The sequence below is a fragment of the Anomaloglossus baeobatrachus genome, chromosome 7 (assembly GCF_048569485.1).
Source record: "Anomaloglossus baeobatrachus isolate aAnoBae1 chromosome 7, aAnoBae1.hap1, whole genome shotgun sequence".
Classification (NCBI taxonomy): domain Eukaryota; kingdom Metazoa; phylum Chordata; class Amphibia; order Anura; family Aromobatidae; genus Anomaloglossus; species Anomaloglossus baeobatrachus.
The window spans coordinates 173,478,811-173,502,189 of NC_134359.1; the positions used below are offsets into that span (position 1 = coordinate 173,478,811).

The 23,379-nt window shown below is 42.6% G+C and overlaps 1 protein-coding gene across 6 annotated transcripts in view; it reads left to right on the forward strand.

The window, feature by feature from the left end:
- Window positions 1–23,379, forward strand: part of PGAP1 (post-GPI attachment to proteins inositol deacylase 1) — a 1,652,111-nt gene that overhangs the window by 88,708 nt on the left and 1,540,024 nt on the right. For all 6 annotated transcript variants that reach the window (XM_075317804.1, XM_075317801.1, XM_075317803.1 and 3 more), the window contains exon 3: window positions 2,215–2,390. In XM_075317804.1, coding sequence (XP_075173919.1) covers window positions 2,215–2,390 — 176 coding nt within the window. The remainder of the gene's footprint in view (window positions 1–2,214; window positions 2,391–23,379) is intronic.

Sequence of the window (23,379 nt, forward strand, 5' to 3'; positions counted from 1 at the left end):
CCTGACCTCCATTCTGCCTGGCCTCCCGGTCACCCATATCCTTAGTTTTGTCTTGCCTTCTGTGCCCCTCTACTGCTCGTTGTCCCGTCCCTGTGCCCCCTCTTTCGGCTTGCTTTCCCTGTTACCGACCTCTGGCTTGTCCCGGACTCCGCCTCCTCCCTTGTACTGCACTCCCTCTCTCGGCTCTGACCCGGTTAGTACGACTCCTCTTAGCAACCTTTCTGTTACCTACGACGCCATGTGCCTGGGCTCCCTCTAGTGGTTGTTCTCGTTACAGACAGCTCTGGTTCCATTTTGTGGTGGATCTCATTACACGCACGGTGTGCTGGCTCCCCCCTAGTGGATACATCACACTATTCTTCTTAGAAATGCAGGATATTCCATGCAAGATTGCCAAGAAACTGAAGATTTCCTACAACGGTGTGTACTACTCCCTTCAGAGGAGAGCACAAACAGGCTCTATCCAGAGTAGAAAGATAAGTGGGAGGCCCCGCTGCACAACTGAGCAACAAGACAAGTCCATTAGAGTCTCTAGTTTGAGAAATCCACTCCTCTACAGGTTCTCAACCTGCAGTTTCATTAAATAGTACCAGCAAAACGCCAGTGTCAAAGTCTACAGTGAAGAGGCGACTCCGGGATGCTGGCCTTCAGGGCAGAGTGGCAAAGAAAAAGCCATATCTGAGACTGGGTAATAAAAGGAAAAGATTAATATGGGCAAAAGAACAGACATTGGACAGAGGAAGATTTGGAAAAAAGTGTTATGGACAGACGAATCAAAGTTTGAGGTGTTTGGATCACACAGAAGAATATTTGTGAGTCGAAGAACAACTGAAAAGATGCTGGGAGAGTGCCTGAAGCCATCTGTCAAGCATGGTGAAGGTAATGTGATAGGCTGCAGTTGCTTTGGAGCTAGTAAAGTGGGAGATTTGTGCGAGGTAAAAGGGATTTTGAATAAGGAAGGCTATCACTCAATTTTCAACGCCATTCCATACCCTGTGGACAACGCTTGATTGGAGCCAATTTCATCCTACAACAGGACAATGACCCAAAGCACACCTCCAAATTATGCATGAACTATTTAGGGTAGAAGCAGGCAGCTGGTATTCTATCTGTAATGGAGTGGCCAGCCCAGTCACCAGATCTCAACCCCATTGAGCTGTTGTGGGAGCAGCTTGACTGCATAGTACGCAAAAAGTGCCCATTCAGCCAATCCAACTTGTGTGAGAGGCTTCTGGAAGCATGGGGTGAAATTTCTCCAGATTACCCCCACAAATTAACAGCTAGAATGCCAAAGATCTACAAAGCTGTAATTGCTGCAAAGGGAGTATTCTGTGACGAAAGCAAAATTTGAAGGAGAAATTTCAAGTAAAAATCATTATTTCTAACCTAGTCAATGTCTGGACTATATTTTCTATTCATTATGCAACTCATTTGATAAATAAGTGATTTTTCATGGAAAAGACAAAATTGTCTGGGTGATCCCAAACTTTTGAACTGTAGTGTACACATCTCATATGTAAATAGAAACATGAGCGCAGCCTACATCGGCGTTGGGGGCATAAACATCACTGGGGAAGGCTGGGGTCATGTACAGCACTGGGGACAGTAGGGGCATATACAGCACTGGGGACAGTGGTGCTGGCGCTGCTCTCTTCATCTGTTTGACATATCACGTTCTAGCTCTCCCCCCACACAATGTACGTCCTCCCGCTGGCACTGGCCAGCTTAAGGATGTTCTCTCTAAGTGCATGCAGCGTTCACTAGTGAACATTGTATGCACATGCTCACAGTACAACTCTGGCTTTAAAGGGTCAGCAGACTGAAAAGTAAGGCTGCCAGTCCCAACACTACTATCCTCGTGAATCTGCCCGGAGCCGCAGAAAAGGTCATTAGGTTCTGCATGTGGCCCTTGTGCCTGTGGCTCCCCACCCCTGTTTTAAAGGTTCCACTAGTCTAGGCGTCGCTGACTTTAGAAACCCAAGCAAGATTACACCCTACGTCGAAGACCTGTGTTAGGTTTATCCTACAGACCATGAAATGGTGCCACTGTAAAATATCATAAATGCTATATTCGCAATCACTAACTGGGTATGAATGTGTTTTTTTTACAAAGATTTTTTTTTTGCCAGTATATTTGTACAACAGGAAAGAAAATGTTTATAGCCTCCATTAAATGTTATGCTTAAACAATTTTCTTACATTTTGTTTCCTCAGTTCGATCTCTCGGATCAATTGCTCTTCGAAAAGCAGAGAGTATTGGATATAAATATCATTTTGATGTTTTTAGCATCAATTTTAATGAGGAACTTGTTGCACTTTATGGCGGCAGCCTTCTGAAGCAAACCAAATTTGTGCATATAAGCATTAAAGCAATCCTGCGCCTTTATAAGGTAAGATTAATTTCGAGTGGTTTCTTTTTGTGCAGCTGGTGGACATTTTGTTGAACTGTTTAAAGGAACATAAAATGTATCACAAACGTTGCCTTTCTTGCATAGAAAAAAAATAGTTTACAGTTTTTCGTTTCTATTTTGTACTGGCAAAATAATTGTAAAAATGTAAAGTATATGTAAAGGAGGCCTTAACTCTTTATCGATATTGGATATCCTGGGTATGTCATTATAGTCAGTGCCTTAGGCCTAAGACACACGACGAGAAAAACTGAGCGAGTGGAATGCGATAAAAAAAAAAATCGCATTCCACTCAGACCAATATTACTCTATGGGGCCGCACCCTAATCAGACCGAGAAAAGTCACAGCATGCTGCGAATGTAATGCGAGCCTGTTTCACTTGCACCCATACAAGTTTATGGGGCGAGAGAAACATCGCACTGCACTCGCGTTACACGGATGTACGCGAGAGCAGTGCGAGAATCACAATTGCCGGCTATTGAGGACAGAGGGAGATAAATCCCTCCCCTCCGCAGCGCCGGCTCGCCCCCCCCCGCAGCTGTGCGGCCAGCGTGAGCCGAGTGTCATGCTAGGATCGCACATAACCCCGTGTGGCCCGGCCTTAAAGTGAGCCTATCACATACTCACCTGGGGGGCGAGTCGAATACAGTAAGGTCCGATGGGCGTCGCTGCTCTCGGGCCCAGTACCTCCTCTATCCTTGCGATTGCCATCCTCCTTGCTTCCTGTGGATGACGCGTCCTACATCATCCACACAGTGCCCTCCATTGCGCTCCTGTGCATGTGCACTTTGCTTTGCCCTCCTGAGGGCAGAGAAAAGTACTGTACTGTGCAGAGACTGGTCCAAGAATGCCTGTGCATTACAGTACTTTGCTCTTTCTCCAGCCGGGCAGAGCAAAGTGCACGTGCGAAGGAGCACAATAGAGGGCACTGTGTGGATGACTTGGGACTCGTCATCCACACAAAGCAAGGGTAGAGGAAGCGCCGGACCCGAGAACAGCGACACCCATCGGACCACCCTGCAGGTGATTAGGTGACAGGTTCCCTTTAACAACATATGTCGTACCCAGTACATCATGGCGATTGCGTTGGTTCAGATGCTGTGCCCCCTCAATCGCTGGCTAGTTTCCAGCTTATGTTAAAGCTGAAATTGGGCTGTCACCGCCAGGAGTGGTGCCCGCACTGCTTCAGGCAGTTTAACCACCTAAATGCTGTGATCAATAGTTATCGCATATTTATCAGGCTGGGAGAGTATCGCTCTCCTCTCTCAAGCGATCAGGTCCCCGTAATGCGATCATGGGGACCCGATCGCTGCCATGGTTACCTGGAGTCGTCATGAAGACGAACCCAGGTTACCCAGCTACGGAAAGCCTCAAAGTCCATGCCCAATGTGTGAGGCGAACTGTCAGTGCTGCGAGTGTAGCATGACATATAATCCACTACAATGATCATGCATTGCAATAGAGTATATGAGGAAATATAAAAAGCAAAAAAAAATTAATTAAAAATCTGAAAATAAAAATATTTCAATAAATATGTACATTTATGTAAAAAACTAAAATAAGAGTACACATATTTGGTATCACAGCCTCCGTAGCAACCTGATCTATTAAACTGTCATGTTCGTTAACCCCTTCAGTGAATATGGAAAAAAATAAACGTAGGAAAACCTTTATATATAAATAAAAATGGTACCGCTGAAAACGTCATCTTGTCCCTTGAAAAACAAGCTGCCATGCAGCTCCATCAGCTAAAAACTAAAAAAAGAAAAGCTATCGCTCTCAAAATACAAAAACAATTTTTTCTATGAAGTAGTTTTTATGGTGTAATAGCTGCAAAACATAAAAAACTATATAAATGATATGTTTGTAAGGCCATGTACGCAGATTGCATTTTTGCCTCGTTTTTTTTCATGCGTTTTTTTTTTTCTTGTAGATTTTAATCAATACTGCAAGGAAAAAGGCATGGCAGCAAAGTGTATAAGAATTCTGACTTGCTGTGCAACTGTGGCTTCTTTTTTCCTTCCAGATTTTGTTGCAGAAAAAAGAAGCAGCATGTCAATTTTTTCTGCATTTTTTTTTTCCTGCGTTTATATAATCCACTGCAGTGCTCGTGCTTGATCTCTGCAGTGTATTATATCTGTCAGTGCTACACTCGCAGCACAGACCGTTCGCCTCACACCATGCCTACGGCATGGTGTGTGAGGCTCTCTGTAGCCCAATAACCATGACTATCCCGAGTTGCCATGGCAGCGATTGGGTCCCTGTGATTGCATTACAGTGACCTAATCGCCAGTTACTGAAATGCGTTGATTGCAGCATTCAGGGGTTAACCTACCGGGAGCGGCGCAGACACCGCTCCAGGCAGTGAGAGCCGGATCTCAGTTGTAAAATGAGCCAGAGACCCGGCGGCGATCATGAGGGTACAGTGCCTGAACCTCTGCGATCGCCATGACTAAAAAAATTAATAGAAAAATGCCAGAAAAAAAACGTTAAAAAAAAAACAAACTGTGAAAACACGAAGAAAAAAGCGTTTTTAGCTTTTTTTTTTTTTCTGAAAAAACATGCAGTTGTGTGCAAAAAAACTTGCACAGAAGTCTATGTGGGCACATACCCTAATTGTACTGACCTGAAGAATAAAGCTGTCTTATCACTTTTATGACAGTGAACAGCGTACAAAAAAACCCAACAAACTATTCCTGAATTGCTGTTTCTTCATGATCCTGCCTCCCAAAAAGCAGAATAGAAATCTTTTAAAAAAATATTATGTGGCCCAAAATGGTACTGTACCAATAAAAACTCCAACTCATCCCGCAAAAAATGAGCCTCCCATATCGGTCGGGAGAAAAAAAAAACAAAAAAAAACTATAGCCTTCAATATTTGGTGATACAAGAAGCCTTTGTTTTGTAAAAAAAAAAGCAATTTTTAGCATAATTGCCAAACTTACAAAAAAAATATATAAATCTGGTATCGCAGTGTTTATATTTTTACACCTTTTTAGGTGTGCACAACAGTGCTGTCATCAACACTTTTGTTCACCTTTTAAAAAGACAGACGCTGAATAGAGGCCAAACAGAGTAAAGAGTAACTCTTCTGCCTCATTAGTGAATGGATCCGTCAGTGGTTTCATTTGAATCACGTATTTTGGAGATGTAGATGGAAATTTTGATGTAAGTGATCAGCATAGAACACGGGATAAATGTGAACTGATCCAAAATGTTCTGTACCCAAATTGCCACCAAATAGCATTCACTTCAGCCCAAAAAAACACAAGTCCCCACTCACGTCCGTCATCTGTTAACGGAAATCTTAAGTGCTTTCACTTTAATGGTAGCACAAAGTTACTGGAAAAGCACTATGGCTTCTCCTGAAAAAAAGGAATCTAGCAAAAACTGCGCTCTCAAATCCAAATGCCCCCATCTCTTCTTTGCCCCACAATGTGTCTAAGCCACAGTTAACATCCACATGGTTGGCATTATTGTAGTGAGGAAGACCCACTTGATTTACGGGTGCAGGTTTCCAGAAGCAAAAGGTGGGCGCAATGTACAGAAACGACAATGTACTGGGCATTACAAGGGCTTATTTACAATTTTTAATTCTGCAACATTTACTTCGTTTGACACCATGGATATTTTCCAGAGACTAAATCATCCCTACACCCAAAGATGAATTTCCAGAGGGGCTTAATTTCTAAAATGTGTTCACTTGAGGTGGTTTCTGTTGTTCTGGCACTTAGAGGTTCTGCAAATGGAGTCCGCAAACTATTCTAGGAAAATCTGTGCTCTAAAAATCACATGGCGCTCCTTCCCTCCCGAGCCCTGTAGTGCAGTTAAACAATATTGTACAGTTACGTGGGGTATTGCAGGATTCACAAGAAATTGTGTAACACATTATCAGGCCTTTTTTTTTTTTTTTTTTTTTTTAAACCTATTCCCCCTTGTGAAAATTGGAATCTGGTGCTAAAACAAATTAGTAAAAACTTTTTTTTTTTTTTTTCTTCATTGCCCAATAGTATAACTTTATGACACCCTGGTGGTATCAATATGTTCAATGCACCCCTAGATGAATTCATTGAGGGGTGCACTTTGTAAAATGGGGTAACTTGTGGGAGATTTCTGCTGTTCTGACACCTCAGAGGCTCTGCCAATGTGGCATGGCACACACAAACCATTCCATCTAAATCTGAACTCCAATATGGTGCTCCCTCCCATCTTCACTTTGCACAGTGCCTCTAAAGTAGCTTTTGAGTACATATTCGGTATTGGCATACTCAGGTGAAATTGCACAACAAATTGTATGGTCCATCTCCTATTATCCTAATGAAAATGAAAAATTTGGGGTTATAGCAACATTTTTGTGGTACAAATTTTATTTTCACGGTTCAATGTTCTAAAATTCTGTGATGTACCTGGGGGTTCAAGGTGCTCACCAAACATCTAGATTCCCTTTTAGGTGTCTAATTTCCAAAATGAGGTCAATTTAGGCAAAACTCCACTGTTTAGGCACCCAAGGGGCTATCCAAACGCACCATGGCATCTGCTATCTATTCCAGATAATTTTGCGCTCTAAAATTCAAATGGTGCTCATTCCCTTCCAAGCCCTGTCGTGCGCCCAAACAGTAGAATTCCACCATATATGGGGTAATGGCGTGCTCAGGAAACATTGCACAACAAAATGGTGCAATATCTCCGGAGTTTTCTGGTTACCCTTGTGAAAATGCAATATTTGGGGCTAAAGTAAAATTTTTGTGGAAAAAGTAAAATATTCTTTTTTTTTTTTTTTCCCTTCCAAATTCCTGTGGAGCAGCGAAAGCATTAATAAGCTTCTTGGATGTGGTTTTGAGAAGTTTGGGCGGTGCGACTTTTAGAATGGTGTCAATTGAGTATTTTCTGTCACCTAGGCTTCTCAAAATCACTTCAGAATGTGATGTGGTCCCTAAAATTATTTTGTAAACTTCCTAACAAAAAGCTTCAAAAATTGCACTGATGTAAAGTAGACATGTGGGAAATGTTTTTTATTAACTATTTTATGATATAACTATGATTTAAAGGCATACAAATTCAAACTTTGAAAATTGTGTACATTTTCACAAAAGAAATGCAAAAAATATTGTTATATATATATATATATATATATATATATATATATATATATATATATATATATATATATATATATATCTCATGGAGTACAATATGTCACAAAAAAAACAGTCTCAGAATCCCTGGGATCTGTTAAAGCGTTCGAGAGTTATAACTTGACAGTGGTCAGAAGTGGAAAAAAATGGTCCGGTATTAAATGTAAAAAAACAGGCTTTAGGGTAAAGGGGGTTTAATTTTTTTTTTTTATTTTTATTTAAAACAGATCTTTACATTCAAGAAACTTTATCTTAATACAATACAATACGATACGATACACTTTATTGATCCCATGGGGAAATTATGGTATCACAGCAGCACAACTTAAATAATAACATGAATTACTTAATTGACAACAGTAGATTTGACAGAAGAACATTATACATTAGATTAGATCATAGGTAAACTGAAAAGTAAAGAAGTAAAGAAGAAATAAAGAAGGAAACCTTCACCTTGATGATTTAACACTAGTTATTGTTGTACATTCCCATAGCAGTTGGCACAAAAGATTTCCTATATTTTTCCTTCTTACACCTCAGAAGGATTAGCCGGTTACTGAAGGTGCTCTTCTGGCTTTATGAATAGCTCATACAATGGATGTGCATTATTATTCATAATCGCCATACACTTTTTCAGAGTTCTTCTTTCCACTACCTCCTCAAGAGTCAAGATTGCAGCCAACAGCGGAGCTCGCCTTCTTGATAAGCTTATTCAGCTTATTAGCATTAGAGACCCGCACACTACTACCCCAGCATATGAGTGCAAAAAAGATGGTACTTGCCACTACAGACTGGTAGAACATTTCTAACATTTTGCTGCACACATTAAAAGACCTCAATTTCCTTAGGAAATACAGTTTGCTCATCCCCTTCTTGTAGACCCTCTCTGAGTGGCATCTCCAGTCCAGTTTGCTATCCAGGTGGACCCCCAAATATTTGTAACTCTCCACCTGGTCCACCTCCTGACCAGCAATAGTGATCGGTAAACATTCCATCTTTTTCCTGCTATAGTTGGCCACCAACTCCTTAGTTTTCTTAACATTTAGTTGTAGATAGTTACCATGGCACCAATCCACAAAATTTGACACCACCTTTCTATATTCCCCATCACCCTGGTCCCCCCTAATACATCCGACTACCACGGAGTCATCCTAGAATTTTTGAAGGTGGCAAAAATCAGATTTATACTGAAAGTCTGATGTATACAGTGTGAATAGAAAGGGCGCTAGCACTGTTCCCTGAGGGGCACCTACACTGCTCAATAATCTGCTAGACACAACTGTTCCCATCTGTACAAACTGGCTGATCTGATAGGTAGTCAGTTATCCAATTTCTCATCCCCTTCTCCACCTTCATATCAGTCATCTTTTTGTGTAGTAAGAGTGGCTGCAGAGTGTTAAACGCACTCGAGAAATCAAAGAACATCGCTCGCACAGTAGTTCTGTCATTCTCCAAAAATGAATGTACAGTATGTAACAGAGAATAGCATCGTCCACCCCCAATCTATGCCGGTAAGCAAACTGTGGGGGATCAATAAAAGCCTTCACTATCAGACTCAAGTGAGCAAGCACTAATCTTTCCAAGGACTTCATAGCATGTGATGTTAAAGCTACAGGACGGTAGTCATTTAGTGATGCAGGAGAAGTAGTCTTGGGTATCGGAACCAGACAGGAAGTTTTCCATAACACTGGTACCCTCTATGTTTATAGACTCCTGTTAAATAGGTGTGTAAAGACCGTACACAGCTGGTCTGCACACACTTTAAGGACACGTGGACTGAGTCCATCTGGCCCTGCAGCTTTACCAATGTTAAGTGTCTTAAACTGCCCCCTCACTTCATTTTCGGAGACTCTGAAATTAGTCTCCTCATCCTCCAATATCAATGTTGCAGAATTTGCACCAAAACCATATCCTCTGTCAGTTGACATAACACATGTATTGCTAAATCTATTGAAATACTCATTCATCTCATTAGCCTTGTCCAGTTCTCCTCCCCCATGCTCAGACCTCACCTTAAACCCAGTGAGTAATTTCATTCCTGACCAAACCTCCCTAGAATTATTGTGGGACAGTTTCTTTTCAAGTTTAATTCTGAAAACTTCCTGGGCCTCTTTTATTTTATACTTCAAGTCATGCTGTATTATTTTAATTTCCTCTTTGTCACCTAATTTAAATGCCTTTTTTCCTGTTGAGCAAATGCTTCAATTCTTTTGTTTATCCATGGCTTGTTATTTGCAAAATACCTAATCTTTTTAACAGGCACCAACATATCAATGCAGAAGTTAATGTAGTCAGTCACTCTACCAACCACTTCATTAACTATAGTATACTGGTCCATGGTCCCTAGCAACACATCCCAGTCTGTAAGATGAAAGCAATCCTGTAGAGCAGGGTTGGGCAATTAATTTTCCCATGGGGCCGCATGAGAAATTGGGATGGTTTTAGAGGGCCGGACTAATATAATTTACTCAGTTCTACCCAATATACTACATTACTACACCACCTCTGTAGACTACACCTGTAATAAACTACATCACTACAACCCTATATACTCCACCTGTAACATACATCACTACACCCCTATATACTACACCTGTATTATACTACACCCTCATATACTACACTTGTAATATACTACACCCCTATATACTACACCTGTAATATACTACATCACTACACCCCTATATACTATACCCCTGTATACTACACCTGTAATATACTACATCACTACACCCCTATATACTAGACCTGTAATATACTACATCACTAAACTACTATATACTACACCTGTAATATACTAAATCACTACACCCCCCATATACTACACTTGCAATATACTAAATCATTACACCCCCAGTATTAGTCACCAGTTCCTCCCCTCAGCTTATTAGTCATCACTCATTGTCCCCTCCTCAGCTATACTCACCTCCCCCTCCTCATTGTCCCCTCCTCAGCTATAGTCACCAGTCACCTCACGCCACCGATCTGCTTCTTCTCTTGTACGTGCCCTGGCTGCGCCGATGCAGTTTTCCTAGGGGCCTCGCATCTGCTTCTCTCAGTGAAGGTCCCTGCTGTGCTGCTTCTTCTCCTGCCGGCTGGACGGGAACTTTTGAAATGACACACGCCTTGTAGTACTGACGTCATCGGGGCGCACGCGTGTGTCACAGAGAAAGTGCCAGCAGGGAACAGAGGAGAGATTCCTGCGTTCTGCTGCCTGCACTGACTTAGCGGAGCTGCAGGATCACTCCCTGCCCGGCACGCAGTAGCCCGGCTCAACTGCATCGGCTGAAGACGGGCGGGCTGGTCACAGACAGTAGGCGGGCCGCATCCGGCCCGCACCTTGCCCAGGTCTGCTGTAGAGCCTGTTCATTTGTTGGGTTCCACTTCCTTATTGTTTTAATTGTAACAGGCTGTTTACTAACAGGTTCGTAAACTGGTGACAATAGTATAAGATTGTGATCGGATTTCCCCAAGGGCGGCAGGGCAGACTATGAATAAGCATTCTTGACATTAGCATAAAGTAAATCCAAAATAATTTTGTCACGTGTTGTACATTTAACAAATTGGTAGAACTTGGGTAAAGCAGTTGAAATTTTAGCTCGATTAAAATCCCCAGAGATTACAGTAAGCAAGTTGGGGTGTTTCATCTGGAGCTAAGCAATGACTCCTGACAGCACTTCTCCTGCAGCATCATGGTTGGCTGATGGTGGTATGTACAACACTATTACAATTACGAGGGAGAATTCTCTAGGAATATAGTAAGGTCTGAGGCCAACGGCTAGCAGTTCAATGTTCGGACAACAATGGCGCTCCCTTACTGCCACATGCCCCTGGTTACACCATCGTTGTTTATGTAGAGTATAACTCCTCCACCCTTTTTTTTGCCACTCTTCATAATGTCTCCGGACCATGTGAAATCCTGGTACTGAAACACTTGAGTCAGGGATTTCTCCATGTAACCAAGTTTCAGTAAAACACATCAAACTGCATTCCTTGTACTCCCTCTGTGTCCGAATTAGTGCCAGCAGTTCATCCGACTTATTTCCCAGTGATTGAACATTCCCTATGATGATGGACGGGACCACAGGTTTAAACCGTCTTTGCCTTGCCTTAAGTTTTTTGCCCGCTCTGCAACCTCTGAAAGGTCTCCTTACCTCACATGGGACACATGGTCTACCCACTGCAGGAGAAGACATTTGCCTGCGCAGCTCCATAAGTCGGCCCCTTGAATAAACAATACATTTAGGAACAGACTTTGAGACATCAAATCCGTGTCCATGTTTGTCGCACCAAGCCTGTCCGTAATAGATGGCATACAGTGTTCACCTCCAGACATAGCTGTACCAATTCCCAGACAGGTAGTCGCCGCCTGGCAGTAGGTGCATATAATACCAGTCCTAGGTTACAATGGTGGTCTATCTACAGATAGCTGTGGGTAGCAGCATACATCCAAGGGAAACATTCCAGAGGATCCAAGGTTTAGAAGGAAAAGGTACTGGAGAAAATTCCTTACAAGTTCCAATACTGAGGTTCAGAAAAAAGGTTCACACTAAACAAAAAAAATAATTCCAAATTAAAACTATTGCTGCTGTAATGGGCTGCCACTAGCACGGCGTCTTATTATCTTCATCCAGCAGAGAGCAGACAGACACATCTGCTCTCTTAGGAAGCAAGTCAGAAATGAAAGCTAATAAAATATTTTTATCAGAGATAGCTACTTCCCTACTAGAGATGAGCGAACTTTTCAACGGTCTGTTCGCCAATCTTTACTGAACCTCCCAGTGTTTGCTGAACAGTTCTGTGATCATACCGAGCCTATTAAATTCAATGGGAGACCAACTTGTGTTGTAAAATGGTGTAGGGGGCTGTGAGAGAGAGAGAAAAAGAGAAAGAGAGAAATTGACTGACTGACTGACTAACTATACCTAGAGTCTCCAGTGCGGCTGTAACTGCTCCCGTGGCTGTACTTCCGGGACTCCCCCCCCCCCCCCATCTATTGATACCAGCATAGATAAAGCCCACACTTATCTTGGCTGTGTATTAAATAATAGGAACCGCATGCAGCTTTTTTTTTTAATTAAATAATTTTAAAAGGCATGCAGCCCCATCCAATTTTGACACTCAGCTATGATAAAGCTCGACGGCTGGGGGCCGGTATTCTCAGGCTGGGGAGACCCATGCTTTTTGCGTCCCACCCCCAGCCTACAAATGGCACCCTGCAGCCGCCCAGGATTGTCGCATCCATTAAATGCGACAATCCTGGCACTTTACCCAGCTCATTCCGATTGCCACATCACCAGGGCAATCGGGGTAATAAGGGGTTAATCACAGGCGTCTGAGAGCCCCCCCCCCCCCATTACTAATCTATAAGTGAAAGTAAAAAAAACACCTTTTATTTGATATAGAATATAAAAAACGCCCTCTTTCACCACTTTAACCTCCTAAAGACCCATGTCCGATGTAATCCACACTGGGTCCAACGACTATTCCAGCACTGCTACATCTAATCATACAGTGAGTGACCATACAATGTGACTGCCCGATATAACTTCACGCAGAGACTGAGCTGCAGCGATCAGTGGGTAATGTCAATCAGATTAGTTGCGGCCACAGCTGGAGGTTCCCATGGTCCTCCACCTGTGACAGCAGGTAACCTGACCTCAGGGGATCTCAATGATATCTCACTGAGTTCACAGACCTGCATCTCCTGGCAGAAAACTGTGGGGGGTTTTTGCCAAGAGATGTATATTTGGTGCAGAAATTTCTACATCATATTTCTGCACCCAATCTACACCACCTGGCAAAAAAAAAACCCAGGGCTGTGGAGCCGGGGTCTGTGTTCATTTTGGTGGAGTCGGTATAAAATGGACAGACTCCGACTCTTAAAATATATAATAAATTGGGTACTGTAGTTCAATGCAGAATGTGCTTAATATTTTTTCATAGGTATTTGGGAAAGTTATGAAATGTCCTATAAATGGCTGTTCTATTCCTGATCTAAGGCTACATTCACACACAGCGTTTTTGCTGCGTTTTTTGAGGATACGTTTTTCAGCTGCAAAAGCCAATCAGCTTTTTTGTATAAAAAACAAAACAAAACGCGTCACCTGAAAGGTTTTTGAGCTCATAGATAATGTTTTCAATAGAAAAAGCAAATTAGAAAAAATCCACACAAACTGACATGCTCATTCTTTGTGAGGATCCGTTTTCGAGCCCAAAAACGGATCCTCACAAAACGATGTGTCTGAATGTCATATCTTGAAACCCGTTGACTTTGCTAGGATGCCCAGAGTCACTGCATTTCACTGGAAAAAACGCTGTGTGTGAATGTATGTAGCCTGAGGATCTAGGCTTTGTCTGAGCAGTCTGTGTTGCACTTGAGCACCAGTGAAGCTCCTCCTCTACAGGCAAGGGTAAACGCTCAGAAAAAAAGGAAGGCCTGCACTCATCTCAGAATTTCTAGAGTGAACAGGATAACAAGATGAAGGTAATTACTTCTTCAAGCATATTTAAACTTTCAATAAACTGCATAAATCAATAGTCCAGTATACTCTATGTTCTCTCTGTATGCTTGATGCTTGTTTGTTTATTCTTTGAGCTCATGTACTTTTCGGAGGATAGCTTCTATACAATATACATACAATATACAGGGAAAATACAGCAACAGGATTGATGAGGACTTATATGAGGACTTGTATAGGTATAGAAGCCAAAACATCAAGTTATTAGCTCTGTTATCAGTTTCTTTGTTCCTGCAGTATGATACACAACAAACTTGCTCCCTCCCTCCACCCCTCTTCATAGACTGAAGCAATCTGATGTGAAACATTTAGTGAGCTGTACCTAAGAAAAGCCTGAGCTTGAAAATTCAAAGTAAAGCTATCTAATGACCTATTTTACAAACCTTTATATTTGTCATCTGTACTATTGATTTATGCACAGTTTGTTTTATTTCTATCTAAAATTATACAGTGGGGAAAATAAGTATTTGATACACTGTCGATTCCCACCTACAAAGAATGGAGAGGCCTGAAATTTTTATCATAGGTACACTTCAACTGAGAGAATCTACAGGAAACATCTGACCTCTGTAATTGCAAACGAAGGTTTCTGTACCAAATATTAAGTACTGTTTTTCTATTGTATCAAATACGTATTTTTTCATGCAATAAAATGCAAATTACCTAAATCAAACAATGTAGTTTTTCTGTACTTTTTTTTTTTTTCTGTCTCACAGGTGAAGTGTACAATTACAGACCTCTCCATTCTTTGTAGGTGGGAAAACTTGCAAAATTGAAATTGTCAGTGTATCAAAGTGACTCAAGATGAAAAATATTTTGTGTCCATATATGACAAGTGACCCAGATGAAAACAAATGCTGTGATGCCAAAATCAGTGCATACTCAGGCAGTGATAAAAATGCTCCTACAAAAGCTTCCAATCTAAAAAGACATTTACAACGCTTCCACCCAGAAATTTTCAAAGCTGTGACTGAAAAAGATAACAGCAGCACTAAGAAACCAGTGCCCAGCACTTCCTGCCAGACTAAGGTGGAGGAAAGAGCATCTCAAACATCATTAACAAGATATTTTGTAAGTGATAAAGTTACGGTAACAATGATAGCAGATATGTTTAACCCCTTAACGACCGCCGATACGCCTTTTAACGGCGACAAATTAGGGTACTTCTTCCAAACCACCGCTTTTTAACGGCGGTCGGAAAAAAGGGTCTAGCGCCCCCCAGAGTCAGAAGATTTCCGGGGTCTCAGCTGCCGGGGGTAGCTGAGACCCTGGAGATCATGATTCGGGCCGGTTTTTCCGGTCCCCGCTCACCTGATGACCGGTATACACCGTATACCGATCATCAGGTTACAGTAAATGACCGCGCCGGTAAAAAATGATTTATCTCCCATCTGGCATAAACAAACATGTCAGATGGGAGATAAATCTCTTTCCCGGTTCCCTCCGGTCCCCTCGGTATCCCCAAAGTGCCCCCTCCGACCCCCAACCCCCTCCCGAAAATCCAAGATGGCCGCGCGCACCGGCGAGCACAGCAGCGCGCCGGCCGCATTTACACTGTTCCTATGGTTTCTGTCGTATGTGCCATAACACATGCGACAGAAACCTGCTCCCCAGGCCCTGCCGGGCCCCCCCTCTATCCCCCCCGGTGTTCCCCGGTGTCATACATACCTGTCGGAGCGCTGATCCCCCGCGGCCCCCTCCTCCGGCTCCTTCTCAGCAGACGCCGGTCACATGTGCCGAGCAGCTGACAGCTTCCTGTGTTCAGGACGCTGGCTGCTGCTGCTGCACGGCACTTTGCAGTTGTGACCCGGGGAGGGTGGGTGCAGATTCTTTGCACCCACTCTCCTCAAATGGAGGGTCTGCCCTCCTAGAAAATGGGGGATACGTTCCCTGAACGTGTCCCCCATATTCTAGAAGGTCCAGAATCGACGTGGGACGTCCAAATGGATTACAGTGGATTTTTTTTTCTTTTCTTTTCAATAAATTGGTCAATCAGGGAATGTTTTGGGGAGTGTTTTTTCAAATAAATTTTTTTTTGTTGTCAATTTTTTTTTTTTATTACTGTCAATTAGTTATGTCGGGTATCTGATAGACGCCGTGACATAACTAATTGCTGGGCTTGATGCCAGGTGACATTTCACACCTGGTATCAACCCCATTTATTACCCCGTTTGCCAACGCACCAGGGCGCGGGATGAGCTGGGGCGAAGCGCCAGAATTGGCGCATCTAATGGATGCGCCACTTCTGGGGCGGCTGCGGCCTGCTATTTTTAGGCTGGGAAGAGTCCAGTAACCATGGCTCTTCCCACCCTGAGAATACCAGACCCCAGCTGTCAGCTTCACCTTGGCTGGTGAATTAATTTGGGGGGACCCTATGTTTGTTTTTTTTTTTTTTAATTATTTATTTATAAATAATTAAAAAAAAAAAAACAGCTTGGGGAGCCCTCCAAATTGATCACCAGACAAGATGAAGCTGTCAGCTGTGGTTTGCAGGCTACAGCTGTCTGTTTTACCCTAGCTGGCTATCAAAAATAGGGGGGACCCCACGTCATTTATTTTAATTATTTTTTTTTCTTTTTGGGCTAAATACAAGGCTAGGCACCCTTTAGTGCCACATGAAAGGCACTAAAGGGCGCCAGCTTAGAATATGCAGGGGGGTGGGACGTTATATATGTTTGACATCTATCCATTCATCCATTGTAGCATTTTAGACTATGTGCCCACAATCAGGGTTTGCAGCATTTTGGGCGCAGATTGTTTTCCCTGCTTCCATAGCGCTGCGTTGTGCAGTAGAAGCACAGTGGCAGGATTTTTAGAAATCCCGTGCCCACTGTGCTTCTTTTCTCTGCAGCATAAACCGACCTGTGGCGCAGCTTCCCGAGCCTCAGCATGTCAATTTATGCTGCGGAGATGAGTGTGCTCTGCAGGTAGCATAGAGCTCCACAGCAGCCTGAACCCAAATCGTGGGCATGGGCAGCTGCGTTCTCCCGTGGACAACACTCACATCTCTGCAGGAAGGTTGACACTGTATACTAGACGCCGTGTCGCTGGATCATGGCCACATAGCCTAAAAGAGAGAAATTTGTTGCTACAGCAACATTTTTGTGAAGTACCTGTGGATTCAAAATGCTTACTATACTCCTTAATAAAATCCTTGAGGGGTCCAGTTTCCAAAATGGAGTCACTTGTGGGGGGTTTCTAATGTATAGGTACCCAACAGGCCCTGCTAATGTGACATGGTGCGCGCAATTTATTTCAACTTTTCCAAAATTCAAATGGTGCTCCTTCCATTCCAAGCCCTGCCATATATCCAAACAGAGGTTTTTGGCCACATATGGGGTATCCCTGCGATTACAAGAAATTGGATAACAACCTGTGGGGTCCACGTTTTGTTGTTGCCTCTTGAAAAAGTGAGAAATGTGATGCTAAAGAAACATTTTTGTGAAAAAAATGAAAATTTTCAATATGGCAACCTAAGCTTATCAAATTCTGTGAAGTATTCGTGGATTCAAAATGTTCAATATACACCTAGATAAAAGCCTTGAAGTTTCTTGATTCCAGAATGGGGTCACTTGTGGGGGGCCTCCACTGTTTAGGCACTTTAGGGGCTTTCCAAATGCGACATAGCGTCCACTAATTATTCCAGCCAAATGTTCAGTCAAATTGCACTCTTTCCCTTCCAAGACCTGCTGTGTGCCCAAACAGTTGATTTCCACCACATATAAGATATCACCAAACTCAGGAGAAATTGCAGAATACATTTCATGGTGATTTTTTTTCCTGTTACCCTTGTGAAAAAAAAAGCTACCTGGTTGAAGTAACAATTTTGTGGTAAAATTTTATTTTTTTATTTTCATGGCTCAACGTTATAAACTTCTGTGAAGCACCTGGGGGTTCAGGGTACTCACCAAACATCTAGATAAATTCCTTGAGAGGCCTAGTTTCCAATATGGGGTCACTTGTGGTGGTTTTTTGCTGTTTACGTACTTTAGGGGTCCTCCAAATGCAACATGGTGCCTGCAATCTTTTTCAGCCAAATTTCCTTTCCAAAATTCAAATATTGCTCCTTTCGTTCCAAGCCCTCCCATTTGTCCAAACAAAGGTTTCAGACCACATGTGAGGTATCGGCACGCTCATAAGAAAGTGGGTAACAAAGTGTGAGGTCCAATGTTTGGTGTTACCTCTTGAAAAAGTAAGAAAATTAGTGCTAAAGTAACATTTTTAGGTAAAATGTAAGTTTTTACTTTTTTTCATTCCATATTACTTTAGTTCCTGTGAAGCACCTGAAGGGTTAATAAACTTCTTGAATGTGGTTTTGAGTACCTTGAGGGGTGCAGGTTTTAGAATGGTGTCACTTTTGGGTATTTTCTGTCACCCAGACCTCTCAAAGTCACATCAAATGGGATGTGGTCCCTAAAAAATTGGTTTTGTAAATTTTGTTGAAAAAATGGGAAATTGCTGATGAACTTTGAACCCTTCTAACTTCCTAACCCCAAAAAATTTTGTTTCAAAAATTGCGCTGATCTAAAGTAGACAAGTGGGAAATGTTATTTATTAACTATTTTGTGTGACATAACTCTCCGGTTTATGGGCATATAAATTAAAAGTTTGAAACTTGCAAAATGTTTAATTTTTTTGTCAAATTTCAGATTTTTTCACAAATAAAATAAAAAAATATCATCCTAAATTTACCTCTAACATGAAGCCCAATATGTCACGAAAAAACAATCTCAGAATCACCGGGATCCATTGAAGCGTTCCAGAGTTATAACCTTATAAAGTGACACTGGTCAAAATTGCAAAAAATGGCCTGGGCATTAAGTACAAATCTGGCTTTGTCCTTAAGGGGTTAAAAGACAGCTCATACAGCTTGTTGTGAAGGACGGTGTACCATTATCATTATTTGCACGACCAGATTTACAGCTCTTAATGCAGAAATGACCCGCAAACTTGGTGTTTCTCTGGAAAGAGAAAGTATTAGAAAATTAGTGATTGAAGAAGCCCTTAAACAAAAGGAAGATCTTAAAAAGACTCTCAAAAGATGCTTCATGTTTCTTAAAATGGATGCCTGCACATGTCACAGAGTGAACTATTTTGCCATTAATGTTTGATATGTTTGTGACCACAAAGAAATTGTTACCAAGACACTTGTAGTAAAAGATACTAAAGCTCATCACACCAGCCTCTTTCTCCAGGCCTTAGTGGAAAACGTTCTGCAAGATTACAAACTCAAAAAAGAACAGGTTCTTGCTATTGTAACGGACAATGCTTCAAACATAAATACAATTAAACTGATGACTGAGAGTAATGAACAACAGCTAGAAGAAAATGTAGGATTCAGTAAGTTTAAGATGGAAGGCCACAGTGCTGTTCATGTAATTGAGGAACAAACAGATATTACAGTAGTAATATATACAAGGCACTCCTGAATTTAGAAAAATGATATTTTTTTTTATTTCACACTCCGTATAGTCAAGTCAGACATTGTGGCCCAAACATGGCCTTAATCAGTAACCAGCACCTGAGATGAATAGAGATCAATTATAGTTTCACTGTTTTCATTGGCAGTATTTGGAATGCTAGCAGATATGTGACTGTTACCTGCAGCATGTTATTTCTGCCATAGGCAGTTGCAGTAATGCTATTAAAGTTTCTATGGTTTGTAGCCTGTCATTAGCGGTATCTGCCGCTGTGTGTTGGGGATACTGCTAATGACAGGCTGCAAACCACAGAAACCTTCTTTAATAGCATTACTGCAACTGCTTATGGCAGAAATAACATGCTGCAGATCAGTCACATATCTGCTAGCATTCCAAATACTGTCAATGAAAACAGTGAAACTATAATCGATCTCTATTGATATCAGGTGCTAGTTACTGATGAAGGCCATGTTTGGGCCTCAACGTCTGTCTTGACTATACGGGGTATGAAATAAAAAAAATCATATTTTCTGAATTCAGGAGTGCCATGTATATATTACTGCTGTATGTGGTTTGGAAACCTACCTGAGCACCCTGGTAACTAGAAATATGGTAGACGTGCCTTATCCTATTGAACCAAACCGATATTACAACAGAAGAAAAGCAAAATAATACTTTAGAATTAGATCTTGTTGAAGCTGCTTCAAAACACTTTCATATTCATCACATTCGCTGTGTTGTGCACACGCTGCAGCTGGCAATGAGGCCCCCTTCACACGTCCGTGATACACGTGCGTGTTTGGTCCGTTTCCGTATATACCGGAGACACGGCCAAACGTGCACCAATGTTAATCTATGATTGTGGTCACACGTCCGTTATTTCATTATGTCCATGTGTGCGTGTCCGTGATCCGTATGTGTTTGCGTTTTGCACGGATGCATGTCCGTTATCTGCACGGAGCACGCACACGTGGACACAATGAAAGTCTATGGGTATGTGCACACACGTTAGTAAACACGTATGCATCTACCTATAGTCCGTGTCCGTTTGGTGTTTTTATTTCTAGTGATGTCGGCTATTCTTTCTATTTCTGTGTATGTCGGTCAATCTCCCTGAGTCCGTCGGTCGGTCTCTCTGTCTCTCTGTCGGTCTCTCTGTCTGTCTGTCCCTCTCTCACAGTCTGTCGGTCAGTTTCCCCCCCTCTCTCATACTTACCGTTCCCCGATCTCCGGCGCAGCGCTGCACGGCATTCACACTGCTGCGGCGGCTTTTACTATTTTGAAAAAGCCGGCCGCTCATTAAACAATCTCCTATTCCCTGCTTTCCCTGCCCACCGGCGGCTATGATTGGTTGCAGTGAGACACGCCCCCACGCTGAGTGACAGGTGTCACACTGCACCCAATCACAGCAGCCGGTGGGCGTGTCTATACTGTGCAGTAAAATAAATAAATAATTAAAAAAAAACTGCGTGCGGTTCCCCCCAATTTTAATGCCAGCCAGATAAAGCCATACGGCTGAAGGCTGGTATTCTCAGGATGGGGAGCTCCACGTTATGGGGAGCCCCCCACCCTAACAATATCAGTCAGCAGCCGCCCAGAATTGCCGCATACATTATATGCGACAGTTCTGGGGCTGTACCCGGCTCTTCCCGATTTGCCCTGGTGCTTTGGCAAATCGGGGTAATAAGGAGTTATTGGCAGCCCATAGCTGCCAATAAGTCCTAGATTAATCATGTCAGGCGTCTATGAGACACCCTCCATGATTAATCTGTAAATTACAGTAAATTAACACACACACACACACCAGAAAAAATCCTTTATTAGAAATAAAAAACACACACATATACCCTGGTTCATCACTTTAATCAGCCCCAAAAAGCCCTCCATGTCCGGCGTACTCCAGGATGGTCCAGCGTCGCATCCAGCGCTGCTGCATGGAGGTGACAGGAGCTGCAGAAGACACCGCCGCTCCGGTCACCTCCACGCAGCTAATGAAGACAGCCGTGCGATCAGCTGAGCTGTCAGTGAGGTTACCCGCTGTCACTGGATCCACTGGATTCTTTCTTCCTTCCTTCTTTCTTTCTTTCTTTCTTTCTTTCCTTCTTTCTCCTTTCTTTCTTTCCTTCTTTCTCCTTTCTTTCTTTCCTTCTTTCTCCTTTCTTTCTTTCCTTCTTTCTTCCTCCTTTCTTTCTTTCTTCCTCCTTTCTTTCTTTCTTTCTTTCTTTCTTTCTTCCTCCTTTCTTTCTTTCTTCCTCCTTTCTTTCTTTTTCTTTCTTTCTTTCTTTCTTCCTCCTTTCTTTCTTTCTTCCTCCTTTCTTTCTTTCTTTCTTTCTTTCTCTTTTCTTTCTTTCTTTCTTTCTTGCAATAAGTTTAAAAAAAAATGACAAGGACTTCGCCCAATTTTTGAGTACAACTAGGCAGCTGGGGATTGGAATCCGCAGCGCAGGGTGTCCATGCTTTCTGGGCACCCTCGCTGCGAATTGCAGTCCGCAGCCACCCCAGAAAATGGCGCTCTCATTGAAGTGCCATGTTTGGGCGCTGTATCCAACTCTTCCAACTGCCCTGATGCCGGGTGACTCGCTGGGTAATAATGGGATTAGGGCTAGCTGTATATTATCAGCTGGCCCTAAGCCCGAAATTCATGGTGTCACGCCAATATTCGACATGGCCACCATGAATTTCTAGTAAAGATAAAAAAAAAAAAAAAAAAAAAAACAGAGAAAAATATTTTTATTAAAAATAAAACACAACACAATTAGTGACTCCTTTATTGAAATAAAGACCCTCCCCCCCCCCACCCCCACAGTAATCCTGGGTCAAGCGTCCTGCGCCGCCCAATCCAGATCCAATATCATCTGATCTGTTTGCTGGAAGGCAAAGCGATCAGATGATGTCAGGTTCAGGGATGTGAATCATATGACACATTAGCTGATTGTTTAAAACCCACTTATACAATCAGCTGATGCATCAGTGCAAAAAAAAAAAAGAACTACACACGTTTGTGCAGACTCCCGTCGGATCACTGCAGGACCCGGCGGTAATCAGCTGATGAAGTCTCCTGACTGAATCAGCTGATAGTTTAAGCCGGCTGGGCAGTAAAAAGCCAACCTCACCGCTGAACTTATACGGTCAGCTAATTCATTCAGGTGCCGCATCAGCTGATCACCGCCAGGTCCTGCAGCTATCGGACATGCTCGGGAGTTTGCACACAGCCAGAGCAGGGGTGGCGGTGCCGGGAAGAGAAGCTGGGAGCGGACATGTATCGGGAGTCTGCAGACAGGTGATTATGACTTTTTTTTTTTTCTTTTTTCTACTGTTCACTTTTGATTTTGCAGCTGCTTCCACCTCCTGTCCGGACATGGCGCTGGACAGGAGGTGGAAGCGGTGGTGGCGGTACCGGAAGGATTCACGCTTCTGTGTTTACCAACATAGGGAATTCTTTTAATGTACATGTCACTGTATTACCCACCCCTTGCGTTTATAGCTGCGTTTTTAGTCACAGAAATGCACTAAAACGCAGCTATATTTGCAATTTGCGTGTTTCATTGCCTTTTTTAACATCTTGAACTCAATGGGTGGAAAACGCAGTGAGGAACGCTAAAATAATTGACATTCTGCGTTTTTGTGGGCACCACAAAAACGCAGCTAAAAAAAAACGCTGTGTGCAGACAGCAAAAATGAAAACTCATAGACTTTGCTGCGAAAAACGCACTGCGCACATAGCCTAAGGCTGAGCTCACATTCATTTTGTACTAATGAGGCAGTTGGAGACATTGTGGAGACTCTCTGGCCTATGGTACAGCTGTGTCCAGCTTTTTAAGCGTTTATAAAAGCGTTTTCGGCCAGTTTTGTGCAAGTCTTAAAAGATACACTGCTGAACAGAGGCCAGACTGA